The sequence below is a fragment of the Mixophyes fleayi genome, chromosome 6 (genome assembly GCF_038048845.1).
Source record: "Mixophyes fleayi isolate aMixFle1 chromosome 6, aMixFle1.hap1, whole genome shotgun sequence".
NCBI classification, from domain to species: Eukaryota; Metazoa; Chordata; class Amphibia; order Anura; family Limnodynastidae; genus Mixophyes; species Mixophyes fleayi.
Window position 1 is genome coordinate 188,292,088 of NC_134407.1, and position 19,775 is coordinate 188,311,862.

General features: G+C 40.8%; 1 protein-coding gene across 2 annotated transcripts; it reads left to right on the forward strand.

Moving 5' to 3' along the window:
• The first annotated feature begins 374 nt into the window (after positions 1-374).
• On the forward strand, positions 375-6,812 carry AAR2 (AAR2 splicing factor). 2 transcript variants are annotated; one of them, XM_075177621.1, is made up of 6 exons: positions 375-693; positions 1,538-2,081; positions 2,550-2,767; positions 3,114-3,343; positions 4,373-5,143; positions 5,190-6,812. In XM_075177621.1, exons 2-5 carry the CDS (start codon positions 1,540-1,542, stop codon positions 4,592-4,594), a joined length of 1,212 nt encoding a protein of 403 aa, XP_075033722.1. In that variant the 5' UTR covers positions 375-693; positions 1,538-1,539; the 3' UTR covers positions 4,595-5,143; positions 5,190-6,812. The 2 variants fall into 2 exon arrangements, with proteins under 2 accessions (XP_075033722.1, XP_075033723.1); XM_075177622.1 differs by lacking the exon at positions 375-693 and adding an exon at positions 710-805.
• Positions 6,813-19,775: the final 12,963 nt, after the last annotated feature.

Genomic DNA, 19,775 nt, shown 5'->3' on the forward strand with positions numbered 1-19,775 from the left:
GTCCAGACTGTCTACTGTCGTATTTACACCCGGGGTCCAGACTGTCTACTGTCGTATTTGCACCCGATGTCCGGACTGTCTACTGTCGTATTTACACCCGGTGTCCAGACTGTCTACTGTTGTATTTACACCCGGTGTCCAGACTGTCTACTGTCGTATTTATAACTGGTGGCCAGACTATCATCATATTTATAACTGGTGGCCAGATTATATATTGTCAACAGTATTGTGGTTATATAACCTTGTTAATACCACTGTTAATAAATAAATTAGAAGAAACACTGTATATATGTCCATGTTATCTTACCCCCTCACCTGCCTGCAATGAATCTCCAGTGTAGCAGCAACCAAAATAAGGATGTACATTCATATTGCATCAAACATGCTGGAAAAAAGACATACTGAGCAGTTGCTTATCCAAAAACCACATGGGGGACAGGGAGACCTTCTGGAACATAAGTGACAGAGTAAAAACCTCATAACTTGAGTTAAAAATGAATGGCAAGAAACTTTTTTTCTGTGCATGAATACAATGTGCTAGAGACACCTCATGCAACCACGGAAACCCTGCTTTAAGCTGCATCTAGCAGTGATAGATATAGAAATGATGGTTGGAAGGAACCTTTGTGCCCTCTACTTGTTTCCTGGGGAAGATATACGTGGAACACGGGAAGTGCTGCTTACAACCAGGAGGTGAGTGTATAACTCATGTGCATTGTGTTGGTTATATATTATGCTGTGTGTCTCTGATGTAGTTCACATGAGGCACAATTATTACAGGGAGATAAGTTACATATCTGTCCATGTCAGTGCTCACAGCACATTAGTTAGGGTTACTTGATCAGTCACATAAAGTGTCACATGCCTTATGGCAATTAGCTCACATGCATCCTTCTGCTTATTAGGCATATTATATAATAGCAATGCAGCATATGTATCTCGTATATGGTGGTTGATTGGGTACTATATATTAAAGTAGCATAACCTGTACAAGCAAAGTGCAATACTCAAATTGAATAATTAAATGTCCTGCTCTTGCAGCATACAGTGTAGCACAGTGTTGGCTAACCTGTAACACTCCAGGTGTTGTGAAACTATAAGTCCCAGCATGCTTTGCCAATCGATAGCAGCTTATTGCTGGAAGGGTATGCTGGGACTTGTAGTTTCACAACACCTGGCGTGTCACAGGTTAGCCAACACTCGTGTAGCATATCTTGTTCCTTCCCAATGTATCTATTTCATTAGTATTTTGCTGTAAACTGCTTACATAACACTCGCTCTTTTATTGGCTACCAATATTGTGCGAGTGCTGGTAACCTGCCAAGTGTGTGCCTGTGTGTGTTCCTTTGTGTAGGTGTTTTGTGATAGTTTAATGTTTTTTTGCACATTAAACATGTTGACAAAAAGCATCTGCAAAACAAATGTGATATGTTGAGGAAGGACTGGATGGGAGTCATAAAATTGTACATATAAGCTGACTATAAAAACATCAGTGGTGTAACACAATTCTAAATACTGTAATATTTTTGTTGTGCAGAAATGGCGAGTTCATCTGTAGAAATGGATCCGGAATTGGCGCGGCAGTTGTTCTTTCAGGGAGCAACATTTGTGATTCTCGGGTTTCCAGAGGGTTCTGAATTTGGTATAGACTCAAACTGTTGGCAGGTTGGTCCACGATTCAGAGGAGTGAAGATGGTGCCTCCAGGAGTTCACTTCATCCATTACAGTGTGAAGAGGAGAGGGGGAGCTGCTGGGGAGACTGGTCCACGCTCCGGCATTTTCTTTCACTTGGAGCAAAAAAAGATCCATCTTCTGAAATGGGACTCTCAGGAAGAAGAAATGGTCTCTGCCTCCCAGGAGGATGCTGAAAACCTACGGGAACAGCTAACCTCCTTGGATCCCTTTTTGGGGCCGTACCCCTATGAAAGCCTGCGTTGCTGGGTTTCCCTGAGCAGCCACATTACTGAAGAAGCAATTTTAAAGCTGCAGCCAACTTGCGGGACAATCTGCTCTTTTCCAGAGGTCCTGCCCATTGAGATAATGACTCTCACAGAGGATCGAGCCAAACACAACTTACCCAGGTAATTATAATAGGAATGCAAAAAAGGCGATTAGGGAATGTGACATGCTATATAATTTATATTTTGTTAAAGGGCGCGGAATAGCTATTCTAATAGTCTGCTTTTACATAGGCAATCAAGACTGAGTCACTCACTCTCTTATGTTGCTTCTCTGTATTAAAAGTATATTGTGATGTTTTGCCATTGTAAAGGCAAATCAAACATATTTACATCTAATTACCTTTAAATATTTATATTTACATTGTGTATGTGTGTCAACAACTTTCTGAATGTTTCTCTTTATTTTTTGCCAATATATTAAACAGCTCTGTACTCAAAAACTTTGCAATATTAATGTACCCAAATGGAGTGAAACCATTTATAGGAGACCCTACTCAGAATGGCTTACTATAACTATTCTGTTGTATATTTGTGTAAGCATACAGTGTGTGTACATGTGTATCACCATGTATTTATTTCTTTGCACAGGTACGACACGGTGTGTCAAAACTATAAGGAAGGCCTGTCCAGACTCCCCCAAATGAAACAGAAAGAGGGAACGGAGATCCGATTCAGCCAGCTCCCGGAAAAAATGTATCCCAAGAATGCCACTCCTGCTGAAGTCACTCAGCACAGCATGGACCTGTCCTACGCCCTGGGGCAAATCATTGAAACATACTATCCAGGAAAACCTATAGAGCTTCTAGGTCGGTGAAAAATATTCCGTCAAAGTATTTAAAATTCATTCTATTTAAATTCAGACATTGGGTCTAATTTATGAGCTTACACCTGGACTATTATGGGTGTAATATTCTTTTTATGTGCTGATATGTATACATTAATTAATTACATATACATTAGTACTGAGCAGGATGTTTTCTGTCTGTGCAATTATAATGGACAAGCTCCGCTGTATGGTCACAGTACGTAGGTAGTAATATATATTCTTGTATACCGTGTATGTGTAATGTCTTGATGTATGATAAAACTGACTGTTTCGCAGTACTGCTCAGCTACACCCTTGTTATATTTTCTTTCCATTGTTCTTTCCAGCTGAGCTACAGTTTTCCTTTGTGTGTTTCCTCTTTGGGAACGTGTACGAAGGGTTCGAGCAGTGGAAGAACCTGTTGAATCTTCTATGTCGGGCAGAAACGTTCTCCCTGCAGCACCCAGATCTGTACAGTGAGGTCATCTCTGTTCTGTATTACCAGCTGGGACAGGTTCCCACAGACTTCTTCATAGACATTGTATCTCAGAACAACTTTCTGACCAGTACTCTGCAGGTAAATTAATTGTATGTGCAGTGTGTTACTACCAATAAGTATCATTGTGAATGTTCTTATAGGGTTCTGCTCTCATCTGTTAAAGGCTTAATGTACTTTTGTTCCTAGTGGCTCAATTGTAGTACATCTATTTCATATATCTTACCTGTCCTGTTTTATAAGATGCTGGTCCAACACTTTTATATGTAATCCCTGATAATATGTGTGTATATATATATATATATATATATATATCAGTCATGTTCTACTCTACACACTCGTGCCTAAGCAGGATTTTTTTATAATAGTATTTTATCAGTAGTTTACTTTTTTTAATTGATATTTTTCATGCACAGCTGAACATACACTTGTCAGGCATAATTAATCCAAGGACACATCACTCAGTGTTGATCACTGCCCTTAATTGCTTTACTGCTCCTTCTCCCATTCATCATCATCAGCATTTATTTATATTGTGCCAGCAAATTACATAGAACTTTACAATAGGGAATAAACATTAATAAAACAATACTGGGTAATACATACAGACAGAGAGGTAAGAGAACCCTGCTCGCAAGCTTACAACTTATGGGACAATAGGAGTTAGAAACACAAGGGCACGTGCTACATCATATTGCACACTGGACCAGCTCGAAGGTAAAAGTATTGAGTGGGCTGTGTGTGTGGTAATGTTGGTCAGAGGGTTGTTGTCTTGTGTTAGCTGTGTAGAGGGTGGTAATAGAGGAGATTAAGATGGTGGTTGAGGAATATCATAAGTTTGCCTGAAGAGGTGGGTTTTCAGAGAAGGTTTGAAGACTAGAGGAAAGTCTTACTGTGCAAGGGAGGGAATTCCACATAGTGGATACAGCCCGAAAAAAGTCCTGTAACCGGGAATGGGAGGATGTGATGAGAGTGGAAGAGAGACGCAGATCTTGTGCAGAACGGAGGTGTCGAGTAGGGAGATATTTTGAGACAAGTGAGGAAATGTATGTCGGTGCAATTTTGTTTTACAGAACGTGACCAATATAATCACTGTACTTCTCTCTTTAGGTTCTTTTTTCATTCCTGTGCTCCCCGTCCACGGATAAAGCTCTGAGGAAGAAAGCTGTCCGTTTCCGAGCCCATCTCACCAAGACGTTCCAGTGGGATTTTGAGGAGGATCCTCTGGACTGTGCTCCGCTTGTTGTCCAGCTGCCTGATGGGTGGGAGAACACTGCCGCAGACCAAGCTACAAGTCCAGCAGGGAATAATGAAATTCTCCTCCCTTCGTAGTTTAGCTATGATAGGGATAACCAACTGATATAACTATGTCGCCGGCTCCTTCTCCTGCAGCTGTTTTCCTGAGAAAAGTAAGAGACATCGGCTTCCAACTGATGCTTGGATGGGCCAGCGAAGGAACATAATGCATAGTGAGATTTAGGTCCTGTGCAAATGAACTATGAAACTCCAGTTTGTAATGTTTAGTTATTTTGGGATGAACTATGGGAATTTGTCCTTCTTGAAATTCATTGTGGTGTATCTACATTAATACTGATTTCTAAAGAATTCGCGGCTGAAGAATGCCCTTTGCTTTCAGGCTATTGTCTTTTCATTACAATGATTTCAGTATGGTCTATTTACTGTATGTCTGTCACTGAATCTCGGCCACACAGCTTTTGACTTTTTAAAGCATTCTAGAAACCATTCTGATACTTGCTTATCCAATATACTGGCTGTTTGGTAGACTCAATTTAAAGTCCTACTGGCATCTTAAGATGAACCCTTAGCCCTGCTTGTATAGGCTGAAGTTACTTTTGTGTATAAAGGCTTTTGTTGGGCAGGGTGTGACGGTCTCTGCTTGAAAATCATTGTTTTTTTGTGGAAGGAGGTGTACCCAACCTGGTGATGTAACACATCCCTCACTGTCAAGAGAAAAAAATAATAATTGGACAAGTAATAAATTATTCTGTCTTATTCTCATTGCTCACCAGAGGGCGCTGCTCTGCTTAGAAACCTACGGCAAAGCCATAAATGCACACTCGACCTGTAGAACAGAGGAGTTTAACAGACATAGGAGAAATACACTACAGTGTATTTGTTTTTAACACATTCCTAAGGTAGCTCCAAGAGTACAAGTCCACCAGAAAAGAGCTGGAGACCTATGTTGCAGGCTCTAGAGATGCGAAGATGATCATGGTCATGTAACGCATAGGGAATGTTGAAAGTAAGTGGTATGTTCTCTTGCTTCTATGGGAGAACTTGGTAAAAAAAAAGGCATGTGTGCTGACTGCCAATACGCCCTGCAAAAACCACGTCCGTGAGCCCTGATGTTACCAGATATGTGGCAGAAAACAAATATATACAGTATTTTTTTACAGCATCACTCTCCAATTGGGAGCTCGTCAGGAATCTAATTGTTTCTTCTTACTCTACTTGTCCTCTTCTACATTTTGGAAAAATGAAAGAAAAGTTTTCTAATGGAGACCTATTTAAAAGACCTTTAAAAGCGTGGGCACTTCCCTGCACCGATTGGCACCTCTCACTTGGCAGAAATTGTACGATTGTCGCAGTAAATGCATCCGAACAGTGATCGTTGTCAAGGGCAGGCGTGTAGACTGCGTTGCGGCTGCAATTCTATAGATGGATACCTATCTTTTTTTTTTTTTTTTTCTTTGCAAAATTATAACCATGCAACATTATATAACACTAACCAAAATACATTCTATTAATAAACTACCATGCCTACAATATACTAATTCACATTTGCCCAAAATGCCTCTAGCATTTCCCTCCTCATTATATTGTGCATCGGTTCTCCGCACAGTTGTCTGTAGGAGAAACTTGGTGTTCTTATCTGTGTGAGTGATTTTCTTACTGAAAAGCAGCTATTATTTACTTTTTGTATGATAAATGTAGGCGTAGGTAATAAGACAAAATGTTCCGTGACCAAATGGAGATGGACATAGAGGAAGTCATTGTGAAGAGCTATCAAATTTTAGGACTTGTTTGGTTGCTGAATTGTCATCCAGCTGCCAGCAGGAGTCAGCGGGTTGGTTGCGCGATACCTGTTGGTTTGCTGCACAGATTTCACGCTCGGAGCATTGGTTATTTATATTTAAATTAATTCATCTCAGTGAGTATTTTCTGCTGAGGAAAAGGAAAGGAACTCATTCAGAAATAGCACCATGCCATCTACTACTTGATTGTATTGAAAAGGTGGCTGGTGTCAGCATTGAATCTCTACTGCACAAAGATTCTCTTAGATCTGGGTAAGGTTCCCAAGTGTATTGGATGTCTAAGGATAGTACCAGGTTAGAACCCTGGAAATATTAACACAGAACGGTGATTGTTCTAGATTCCAGCTACTGTTCAATGCACTTACCACCCAGGAGGGAAGCGGAAAGATAATTTACAGCCTCAGTCACCAAGTTGGCGATTATTGACCGTTGTGTTTTCTCATGTGTCTCAATGTAGTTAAAGCCTGTTGAATTAAAAATGCATTTTCACCATTGTTCTTGCGTGAGCGATTTTGAATTGGGTAGTGGTCACACGCACCTGTAGCATGAAAGCATTGCGTTCAAACACAAACATGAACAGATCCAACTGCTGGAGAAAGAATAACAGAATATCCATACGGGAGAGCTTCATATATATCTGTTCATGCATCCACACCATAATTATTTCTAGTCAGCACTGTGTTAAATTACATATTATGAGCCGCCTTCCATAGTTACGTAAATGTTGAACTTTAGCCACACACATGGAATTGGTAAAACATGAAAATGTTTACTAAAAATGTATTATCACGTAAAAGAAAAGCAAAAAAAAAACAACGTAAACAACTTTCATAAATCATATAAGAATAATTTTGCTTTGATATAACTAGGTGCAGAATTGATTTGCAGAAAACAGTATCTCCTGTGGATTTTCTTATAGTTACTGACTAAAATACGGTTTATCTACTGCAAAAATTAAGACTTCGGAGCTAATCATCCCATATCGTAAATAACTTTTATTGACAGTGTTATTATCTTACAGAGCATAACAGCCACTTAGCAGTCATCTGCCTAAGTTGTATAGTGTAGATGATTACACAAGAACATATTCCCAAGTTCATATTTGCAGGAAATATAACATACTTGTATGCAGTCATAGAAACTCTCCTCCTCGTCTCAAAGTATCGAAAACAATGTGATTATTATACACATGGAGCCCAAAATGGAAATACTTCTCATTGTGTAAGTGGCCACTTTACTTGTGTATTATTTGTCCAGTGGAGCCTGTTGAGAGCAATGGTAAATACACAGGAAATACAGTTTGTCTACTGTCGGAGATTCACAAGGAGAGGTCAGAGCTTTTGGCAATGGAAGGAAAATTAATTTGTCTATGAGGTGCCACCATGTGTCTCCAGGACAGCCCGCAGAGACACATTGTATAACCGTTCATGTTCCCTTGTGTCCCAAAGATGCAAAGAGAACATGAGCGGGATATTTGTTACCGTATTGGTTGACAATGTGCACAGGAGATGTCCGGTGACACCTCTTCTCAAATTGAGTTTACCCCCAATGTGTCAACTACTTTTGAGCCAATTCATTTTAACTTTATTTTTTTTGTTAGCATCCTATTTTATTAGCCCCTGATCTTCTCTTTTTCTTTTTTTTTCAGGTCATATATTTAACTTGCTAACTAAGCTGAGGGAAAGGGTGTCTTCCTCTGATTCAGACGTGCTTTAGCTGGCTTTTAAGTGGGAGTCGAACATAAAACAAGAAACCTCTAAAATGCTATGGTTACTGAATGAAAAACCTATAACAACAGTATTTGCTGGATAAGTTCCTGTAACTTTTTGCACGTTGACACAAGGTAGCCAGAAGTGTGTTATAGAATAGGGAGTACTTCATGTCACATGGTGTCCCAGTTTTATGCTTGAATTTTGTTTTATTTGAAATTTATTGCAATGTTGTATTTAGCCCAGTCTTATTTCATAAGCGTGGGTCTTGTTGACGCATTTCACTGCGAATTGTTCCAGCAGAAAGTATGGTTGTTTGTTCACCTCAAGGGGTTCTCTCTTTTACCTCTGTAAAAGGATGTGCTGGTGTCACTGATGGGCTAATATCGACACAAAGATGCTTATCATATGATGACTATTTATAACTAATCTCAATCACTCACAAAAGTAGCTTCCAATTTAACCAAGAAATACTATTCATTTTCTGGATTTAGTTAACTCGGTTTGACGTATGTATCCTTATATATCAGTGGTACTCACTAGAACATTTTTCAAGAGCCACAAAAAGGTACTAACAAGCACAAGTGGTCGACAACCCAATAGAACTACAAGTGCACTAATCTATATTATATTATACCTCTCACTGCCACATATCTCTCTTGTTACCCTCATATCTCTCTCGTTGCCCTCCTCATATCTCTCTTGTTGCCCTCCTCATATCTCTCTCGTTGCCCTCCTCATATCTCTCTTGTTACCCTCCTCATATCTCTCTCGGTGCCCTCCTTATATCTCTCTCGTTGCCCTCCTCATATCTCTCTTGTTGCCCTCCTCATATCTCTCTTGTTGCCCTCCTCATATCTCTCTTGTTGCCCTCCTCATATCTCTCTTGTTACCCTCCTCATATCTCTCTTGTTACCCTCCTCATATCTCTCTTGTTGCCCTCCTCATATCTCTCTTGTTGCCCTCCTCATATCTCTGTTGTTGCCCTCCTCATATCTCTCTCGTTGCCCTCCTCATATCTCTCTTGTTACCCTCCTCATATCTCTCTCGTTGCCTCCTCATATCTCTCTTGTTGCCCTCCTCATATCTCTCTTGTTGCCCTCCTCATATCTCTCTTGTTGCCCTCCTCATATCTCTCTTGTTGCCCTCCTCATATCTCTCTTGTTGTCCCTATATCTCTCTTGTTGCCCTCCTCATATCTCTCTTGTTGCCCTTATATCTCTCTCGTTGCCCTCCTCATGTCACTCCCATTGCCTCTTACACACTTAGCTTCGTTTTGACAGGTGTTCTGCTGTCACTTCGCTGCATTGATTGTACAATACATAATCATATTTCCTTTACTCTGTTCACATAGTTGGTATAATACATTATATTGTTTGCCTGTTTCATGTATGTAAGTACCTTCCGTGTGTATGCATCACCGAATTCACTACCTATCCCAATACAACTTCCTTTCTTCTGTACTACAACTCATATCATATATCCTCCATATATATCTCACAAAATGCTATCTGACAACATAAACCATATACTCTCACATGTATCTCACAAAATGCTGTAGCTCCAAGTACAAACATACATTTCCACTATCGGTTCACATTGTTGACCACAGTACTAACTACAACTTCATATTATCGCACAAAGCACAAAATGTCACTTGCTCGTAGTAATACCACTGTTTCTCATGTATATAAAGAAACTCCATATGTTATGTTACAACAGTCTCCATATCACAGTATGAATCAATGCCCTATATGTAATAGTCACAATATCCTAGTACCTTACACTGGCATCATACAGTCCTATCAAAAACTACATAGCCCTATATTATCGTATATGCACCACATATCCCCAATATATCAACCAATCATGCATGTTCCAATATGTAGTATTGCCGTTTCCCAGTATAATCAGATAAGCCATATATATATATATATATATATATATATATATATATATATATATATATATATATATATATATTTGACCCTGTTGTGCCCTAGTGCTGTTGTCTCTTTGTACAACACCACACACTCTGCAACCCCAGCCACCTCTCATTGTCTCCGTTTCAGTCCCCAAACCTGGCTCTCAACACGAACTCGCTACCATGTACTTGTTATGTTTTTATGTTTAACTTGTATTTATGTGATTTTTGTTTCATTTATATTTATGAAATTTGTAACTTGTATAGCTGCTACTTATAATTGTACATTTATGATTCAGTCTTGTAATTTTGTACTTGTACGACTTCGGTTTAATTTGTATCTGCGTGATTTGTCTGATGACTGTCGGCCCTGCGGAATTTGTGGCGCCTTCCAAATAGACAATGATGACGATGAAGGGATGGTATTTAGTACAGAGGTTATTTAAAGTGGGGAAAACCCCTTTAACTGCCGAAGCATTGTTTTGTTCCTGTAAGATATGTGATAGGGGTTTGAGGTGGGAGCAGTATGCACTTGATTATATATCTGGGTCACCAGTCCAATCACGTGCCATTGTTATGATGAGACTTCACAGTCTTTTCAGATTTCTCAGAGGATTTAAATAATTCTCAGACGCTTAAGACAAGGAAAAGCAACAACCACTTTTGATTATGTTGGTGCCGCTATTAAGATCCAATTTTTAGATGCGTTGGTAAGCCGATATTACTTACATATGTCTATAGTTCACCAAAGTAGCTTAAGTCATAGATCACATGACATTATTATTATTTATTATTATTATTATTAATTAGTATTGTTTTTCTGGTCTAAATTGACCACATTTGTTATATGGTTGCAGCTTAGTCACATTCACAAGGAAAGTCAATGACATATATGTAGCTAATTATATGAATCATTATTACTATTTGATAATTGCCAGTTCACACACACACACTTATACATATATTGTACACACTGTGCCTAACAATAACAAGTCATAGCTAATCTTGTGGATGGCAGTAAGAGGCAAATGCTATTTTCAGACACTGTCCAAAAAAATAGTATGTGTTTATTATAGCTAGGCCAAGCAGACTCATATAAGGAATGCTCGGAGACATTCTTGTAGACCTGCACACTCACTTCCCTCCCCCGATTGTCCAGCTGAGAGCTGCCTTGAGATGATTAATGTACTGGTCACCTCCCACTCCTCCCCCAGTCTTGCTCTTGGATGCTGTCAACCAGGCTCATAACAAACCTGTTCTGTGACATCACTAACAGCAGCCCTGTGACATCACTAAGAACACATTTATGCATCGATGTCTGTGCTACATACTGGTTTCTGCATGTGTTTATTTTTTTATACAGAGCAACATGTACAGTTGCCAACAGTGTAGGCTCATTTCCAGAGACATTGCTGCTGAGCAGGTGCATCTAAGCACGTCACGATGCCATACTCTATAGGTGGTACCACCAGGCAGTGCAATCGCCCTTGTGACATGTTTAAGGTATATGATTATGATGTATTAATTTTGCATTTAAATACTTTTTAGAAAGTCAAGTACAAAATGCTCCGCTCCCAATTTTTCCCACTTGTTACCCTTTCATCAGAACACGGCTAAGTAAATTGATTTATGAGGCAAGTCTTTTTTTTTTTTCTTAGCTTCAATTAATTTAGCCGAGGCTACTGAAATGACAGGGAAATTTGGGGCTAAAGCAAATTAAGATCCGCAGGTGTCGGTGTCCTGGGTTGGCGCAGAAGATGGGCTTTTAAAGGTTATGTGAGGTACAACATGCTGAGAATCTTGTCTGATTAGAAATATTGGCCTTGCCTTACATTTTTTTGTCTCCTTTGAGGTTGTAAACAACTTGCGTCACTCTACAATTATTGTACATGTAAAAGTGTTCCGTTATGTGGATAAAATACAAGTATGTACATATTATTTTTATTATTTTTTTTTAAACCTACCTTTCCCAAATTTCCAATAATGGATCCACAGGCAATTACAAAGGCAGCCAACAACCCTCCCAGTGTTCTGATCTGTATGTCTGTGCTCAGGTATTTAAATAGTGTTTGCAGCTGTATACATGCAGTTTGTGTATGATTGGCTTTGTGTGTTTTTGTATATCCCTACACAAACATGCACTGGCCCAGTTGATTTCATTATGATTGGCACAAGCCACTAGCACAAGTTAATTAGCAGCTAATTATTAATCAGGGTCTTGCTGGCTGGAAGGGATGAGTAATCTAGCGGGCAAGCGGCTAAGTTGTGCAGCAAGTGACACCAAGGAACAGGGCCTGAAATCACTTACAACTATTGTGTCTTTAGACTTTACCTGCCGTTGTGTGCAATATGGAATATTGTGTGTTGGAGACCTGTAGTTTTTGTTAATTATTTGCAATCCGATGTCTACAATGTGTCTTCTATAAAGCACTGTTTTCACAAGAATACCATTAGTAGGGGATGCCCTTGTGAACGTAGTACCTCATAAAATACATAGCTTCTAAAAGAAACAGACATTACTATATGTAAAAATATTGTTAAAAGCTGCAGTATATTTGAACAAAAATCCATAGCTTTTGATTGAGTGGTGGAATAAATTTCTGTGATTCCAAAAAAAAGAAAAAAAGAAGCAGTAATATCACATTCAGAACACGTGACCGTACATCTCTTACTAAAGACGAAGAGTATAACAAAACAATTTGAACGCTATTGGGTAACAATTCTCAAAATGGATCAATAGGGAAATGTAAAGAAAAGGTGCTGTAACCCATAGTAACCACTAGACAGAATGTAATGGTTGGCAACACCACCCTTTCTTACACAGATGCCTGTTGAAGTTTAATAAGTACTGTATATTACTAAACTGCAGGTTTGAAAAAGTGGAGATGTTGCCTATAGCAACCAATCAGATTGTAGCTGTCCTTTTGTAGAATGGACTAATTAAATGACAACAAGAATCCAATTGGTTGCTATAGGCAACATCTCCACTTTTTCAAACCTGCAGTTTAGTAAATATACCCCTTAGTGTTTCAACCAAAGGCAGAACTACAAGGTGTTCGGTCGCTTCAGGGCCCAGGGGTGAAGGGTGTCCAGCAATGCTGTGTCACCCAGGTGGTGCAACTATCATTGCTGATAATAAGTAGGGATTCGCTGTCCTTAAATAAACATGAATTATTGCACTGTAGCACAAATCTTACTTAGTGATTAAACAGAGCATTGTTAAACATCCCAATGCATTCATTTGGAGTGATTGCTAAACAACCAGTTCTGTGGCTAAATACAGGATGACTGAGATTACACAGGTCTGGTCATCTCGTGGTGACTGCATCAGAAGTGGTCTCATTCATTCTGTTTGGCCAATGAACCCCATTCTAATGGCAATGTGATTATCAACTAGGGATGAGCGCACTCGGATTTATGAAATCCGAGCCCACCCGAACGTTGCGGATCCGAGTCGGATCCGAGACAGATCCGGGTATTGGCGCCAAATTCAAAAGTGAAACTGAGGCTCTGACTCATAATCCCGTTGTCGGATCTCGCGATACTCGGATCCTATAAATTCCCCGCTAGTCGCCGCAATCTTCACTCGGGCATTGATCAGGGTAGAGGGAGGGTGTGTTAGGTGGTCCTCTGTGCTGTTTAGTTCTGTGCTGTTTAGTTCTGTGCTGTTTAGTTCTGTGCTGTTTAGTTCTGTGCTGTGCTGTGCTGTGCTGTGCTGTGCTGTGCTGTGCTGTGTTCTGCAGTATCAGTCCAGTGGTGCTGTGTGCTGTGCTCTGTCCTTCTGAGGTCAGTGGTGCTGCTGGGTCCTGTGCTGTGTCCTGTTCAGTCCAGTGGTGCTGTGTCCTGTGCTCTGTGCTTCTAAGGGCATAGTTATTTCCCCAATATTCCCCTGTGTTTAAAAAAATAAAAAAAAGTTTTTTTAAAAAATACCAAAAACTACTTTAATATTTTTTAATTACCACAAAATTTTCACAACCAATCCTGCAGTATAAGCCCATTGGTACTGCAATATTACCAAGTTCACACATTCAGCAGTAAAAGTCCAGTGGTACTGCAATATTACAAAGTTTACACATTCTGCAGTATCAGTCCAGTGGTGCTGTGTCCTGTGCTCTGTCCTGCTGAGTTCCGTAGTGCTGCTGGGTCCTGTGCCGTGTCCTGTTCAGTCCAGTGGTGCTGTGTCCTGTGCTCTGTGCTTCTAAGGGCATAGTTATTTCCCCATTATTCCCAAGTTTGTAAAAAATAAAAAAAAAGTAAAAAAAAATAAAAAATTAAAAAAAAAAAAAAATATATAATAATTATAACCAAATTTGCAAAACCAATCCAGCATTATAAGTCCATTGGTACTGCAATATTACCAAGTTCACACATTCTGCAGTATCAGTCCAGTGGTGCTGTGTCCTGTGCTCTGTCCTGCTGAGTTCCGTAGTGCTGCTGGGTCCTGTGCCGTGTCCTGTTCAGTCCAGTGGTGCTGTGTCCTGTGCTCTGTGCTTCTAAGGGCATAGTTATTTCCCCATTATTCCCAAGTTTGTAAAAAATAAAAAAAAAGTAAAAAAAAATAAAAAATTAAAAAAAAAAAAAAATATATAATAATTATAACCAAATTTGCAAAACCAATCCAGCATTATAAGTCCATTGGTACTGCAATATTACCAAGTTCACACATTCTGCAGTATCAGTCCAGTGGTGCTGTGTCCTGTGCTCTGTCCTGCTGAGTTCCGTAGTGCTGCTGGGTCCTGTGCCGTGTCCTGTTCAGTCCAGTGGTGCTGTGTCCTGTGCTCTGTGCTTCTAAGGGCATAGTTATTTCCCCATTATTCCCAAGTTTGTAAAAAATAAAAAAAAAGTAAAAAAAAATAAAAAATTTAAAAAAAAAATAAAAAATAATAATTATAACCAAATTTGCAAAACCAATCCAGCATTATAAGTCCATTGGTACTGCAATATTACCAAGTTCACACATTCTGCAGTATCTTGTGCTACATATAATGGAGACCAAAAATTTGGAGGATAAAGTAGGGAAAGATCAAGACCCACTTCCTCCTAATGCTGAAGCTGCTGCCACTAGTCATGACATAGACGATGAAATGCCATCAACGTCGTCTTCCAAGCCCGATGCCCAATCTCGTAGTACCGGGCATGTAAAATCCAAAAAGCCCAAGTTAAGAAAAAGTAGCAAAAAGAGAAACTTAAAATCATCTGAGGAGAAACGTAAAGTTGCCAATATGCCATTTACGACACGGAGTGGCAAGGAACGGCTTAGGCCCTGGCCCGTGTTCATGACTAGTGGTTCAGCTTCACCCACGGATCTTAGCCCTCCTCCTCCTCCCCCCCCCTACAAAAAATTGAAGAGAGTTATGCTGTCAGCAACAAAACAGCAAACAACTCTGCCTTCTAAAGAGAAATTATCACAAATCCCCAAGGCGAGTCCAAGGGTGTTGGTGGTTGTCAAGCCTGACCTTCCCATCACTGTATGGGAAGAGGTGGCTCGGGAGGAGGCTATTGATGATGTAGCTGGCGCTGTGGAGGAACTTGATGATGAGGATGGTGATGTGGTTATTGTAAATGAGGCACCAGGGGGGGAAACAGCTGATGTCCATGGGATGAAAAAGCCCATCGTCATGCCTGGTCAGAAGACCAAAAAATGCACCTCTTCGGTCTGGAGTTATTTTTATCCAAATCCAGACAACCAATGTATGGCAATATGTAGCTTATGTAAAGCTCAAATAAGCAGGGGTAAGGATCTTGCCCACCTAGGAACATCCTCCCTTATACGTCACCTGAATAACCTTCATAGTTCAGTGGTTAGTTCAGGAACTGGGGCTAGGACCCTCATCGGTACAGGGACACCTAAATCCCGTGGTCCAGTTGGATACACACCAGCAACACCCTCCTCGCCAACTTCCTCCACAATCTCCATCAGATTCAGTCCTGCAGCCCAAGTCAGCAGCCAGACTGAGTCCTCCTCAATACGGGATTCATCCGAGGAATCCTGCAGCGGTACGCCTACTACTGCCACTGCTGCTGTTGCTGCTGTTAGTCGGTCATCTTCCCAGAGGGGAAGTCGTAAGACCGCTAAGTCTTTCACAAAACAATTGACCGTCCAACAGTCGTTTGCCATGACCACCAAATACGATAGTAGTCACCCTATTGCAAAGCGTATAACTGCGGCTGTAACTGCAATGTTGGTGTTAGACGTGCGCCCGGTGTCCGCCATCAGTGGAGTGGGATTTAGAGGGTTGATGGAGGTATTGTGTCCCCGGTACCAAATCCCCTCGAGATTCCACTTCACTAGGCAGGCGATACCAAAAATGTACAGAGAAGTACGATCAAGTGTCCTCAGTGCTCTTAAAAATGCGGTTGTACCCACTGTCCACTTAACCACGGACATGTGGACAAGTGGTTCTGGGCAAACGAAGGACTATATGACTGTGACAGCCCACTGGGTAGATGCATCCCCTTCCGCAGCAACAGCAACAGCTGCATCAGTAGCAGCATCTACAAAATGGCTGCTCATGCAAAGGCAGGCAACATTGTGCATTACAGGCTTTAATAAGAGGCACAACGCTGACAACATATTAGAGAAAATGAGGGAAATTATCTCCCAGTGGCTTACCCCACTTAGACTCTCATGGGGATTTGTGGTGTCAGACAATGCCAGTAACATTGTGCGGGCATTAAATATGGGCAATTTCCAGCACGTCCCATGTTTTGCCCACACCATTAATTTGGTGGTGCAGCATTACCTCAAGAGTGACAGGGGTGTGCAGGAGATGCTTGCGGTGGCCCGCAAAATTGCTGGACACTTTCGGCATTCAGCCAGTGCCTACCGCAGACTAGAGGCACATCAAAAAAGCTTGAACCTGCCCTGCCATCACCTCAAACAAGAGGTTATGACGCGCTGGAACTCCACCCTCTATATGCTGCAGAGGATGGAGGAGCAGCAAAAGGCCATTCAGGCCTACACAGCCACCTACGACATAGGCAAAGGAGTGGGGATGCGCCTGAGTCAAGCGCAGTGGAGACTGATTTCCGTGTTGTGCAAGGTTCTGCAGCCATTTGAACTTGCCACACGAGAAGTCAGTTCCGACACTGCCAGCTTGAGTCAGGTCATTCCCCTGATCAGGCTGTTGCAGAAGCAGCTGGAGAAAGTGAGGGAGGAGCTGGTAAGCCATTGCGATTACAGCAAGCATGTAGCTCTTGTGGATGTAGCCCTTCGTACGCTTTGCCAGGATCCGAGGGTGGTCACTCTTTTAAAGTCAGAGGAATACATTCTGGCCACCGTGCTCGATCCTCGGTTTAAAGCGTATGTTGTGTCTCTGTTTCCGGCGGACACAAGTCTACAGCGGTGCAAAGACCTGCTGGTCAGGAGATTGTCCTCTGAAGAGGACCGTGACATGCCAACAGCTCCACCCTCATTTTCTTCCACATCTATGGCTGCGAGGAAAAAGCTCAGTTTTCCCAAAAGAGGCACTGGCGGGGATGCTGATAACATCTGGTCCGGACTGAAGGACCTGCCAACCATTGCAGACATGTCTACTCTCGCTGCATTGGATGCTGTGACAATAGAAAAAATTGTGGATGATTACTTTGCTGACACCATCCAAGTAGACATGTCAGACAGTCCATATTGTTACTGGCAGGAAAAAAAGGCAGTTTGGAAGCCCCTGTACAAACTGGCTCTATTTTACCTGAGTTGTCCCCCCTCCAGTGTGTACTCGGAAAGAGTTTTTAGTGCAGCGGGGAACCTGGTCAGTGAGCGGCGAAGAAGTTTGCTTCCTCACAACGTTGAAAAAATGATGTTTATAAAAATGAATAATCAATTCCTCAATGAAGTACAGCACTGCCCTCCAGATACTACAGAGGGACCTGTGGTTGTGGAGTCCAGCGGGGACGAATTGATAATGTGTGATGAGGAGGAAGTACACACTGTAGGGGGAGAGGAATCAGAGGTTGAGGATGAGGACGACATCTTGCCTCAGTAGAGCCTGTTTAGTCTGTACAGGGAGAGATGAATAGCTTTTTTGGTGTGGGGGCCCAAACAAACCAATCATTTCAGCCAAAGTTGTTTGGTAGGCCCTGTCGCTGAAATGATTGGTTTGTTAAAGTGTGCATGTCCTATTTCAACAACATAAGGGTGGGTGTGAGGGCCCAAGGACAATTCCATCTTGGAACTTTTTTTTTTGCATTATATGACCAAGCAACAGTCGTTTGCCATGTTCAAAAAGTAAAACCAAATGTAAAAAAATTCAAGAAATTAAACCAAAAGTAAAATGCCGTGTCATAATTTAAAACAAGAGGTATTGACGTGCTCTAAAACTACTGTATTGTTGTTTATATTTTATAAACACTACACTTGAAAGCTTGAGTCTTTCAATAGAAAAGTAACTGTCCATTGCACGAATATTTGCAACAGGGACAATTTTAGGGTTAAGAAAGTCAACTAATAATAACACTTCGACGCTGTGTGTCTTTATAAACACTACACTTGGAAGTTGGAGGAGGTATTGTGGCCCCGGCACCAAATTTACTACCGGGGCCACTCCACTGTGCAGTCCATATTTAGGTGTATCAGATATTAAACAACGGTGACAGTTGATGCCCAATTTTTTAATTATATTGTGGCCTCGGTACCAAATTGTGTACCGGGGCCACCCCACTACGCAGTCCAGATACTTGTTTGGTGGAATTCAGACCAGTTGAGGGTTTTATTATTATATTGTGTGGACCACTCTATCTATACCACACTACAACTCTATACCACTCTATTTCCTACTTTAATTCTATTTAATTCTATTTCCTACTTTAATTCTATTAATAATTAATTACCATAAAGAGGAACAAAATAAACCAATTTTACCAAAAGTATAATATGACTTAGACTTACAAACACTACACTTTAAAGATCGTGCCTTTAAATGAAAAAGTCAGTCTTCATTGCACGACTATGTGCAACAGGGACATTTTTTTGGGTTTACAAAGTCAAACAATAACACTTCGACCCTGTCTGTCTGGGGTCTCTCAATGACGAATTGTCTGTAGCATGTTTGGAGGAGGTATTGTGGCCCGGTACCAAATTGTGTACCGGGGCCACCACACTACGCAGTCAAGATACTTGTTTGGTGGAATTCAGACCAGTTGAGGGTTTTATTATTATATTGTGTGGACCACTCTATCTATACCACACTACAACTCTATACCACTCTATTTCCTACTTTAATTCTATTTAATTCTATTTCCTACTTTAATTCTATTACTAATTAATTACCATAAAGAGGAACAAAATAAACCAATTTTACCAAAAGTATAATATGACTTAGACTTACAAACACTACACTTTAAAGATCGTGCCTTTAAATGAAAAAGTCAGTCTTCATTGCACGACTATGTGCAACAGGGACTTTTTTTGGGTTTACAAAGTCAAACAATAACACTTCGACCCTGTCTGTCTGGGGTCTCTCAATGACGAATTGTCTGTAGCATGTTTGGAGGAGGTATTGTGGCCCCGGTATCAAATTGGGTACCGGGGCCACCCCACTATGCAGTCCAGATACTTGTTTGGTGGAATTCCGACACGTGGAGGATTTTTTAATTATATTGTGGCCTCGGTACCAAATTGTGTACCGGGGCCACCACACTACGCAGTCAAGATAGATAGATGCGTATTGCGTATCATAGATAAAGTACATTCAGTGGTGTGGGGCAAATTGAAAAATATTCCAAATGCACTGACATTATCAAAAACAAGAGGTTGTCACACGCTAAAACTCCAACATGTATATGATGGAGAGGATGGAGGAGCAGCCGTATGTGTAGTGTAATGCAGA

What these genes read in the sequence shown, in the direction of transcription:
- AAR2 (XM_075177621.1), top strand. Translation starts at nt 1,540, where the DNA reads ATGGCGAGTTCATCTGTAGAAATGGATCCGGAATTGGCGCGGCAGTTG. An exon ending in AAAACCTATAGAGCTTCTAG is followed by an intron (nt 2,768 to 3,113) that starts GTCGGTGAAAAA and finishes TGTTCTTTCCAG; the next exon opens with CTGAGCTACAGTTTTCCTTT. An exon ending in TTCTGACCAGTACTCTGCAG is followed by an intron (nt 3,344 to 4,372) that starts GTAAATTAATTG and finishes TTCTCTCTTTAG; the next exon opens with GTTCTTTTTTCATTCCTGTG.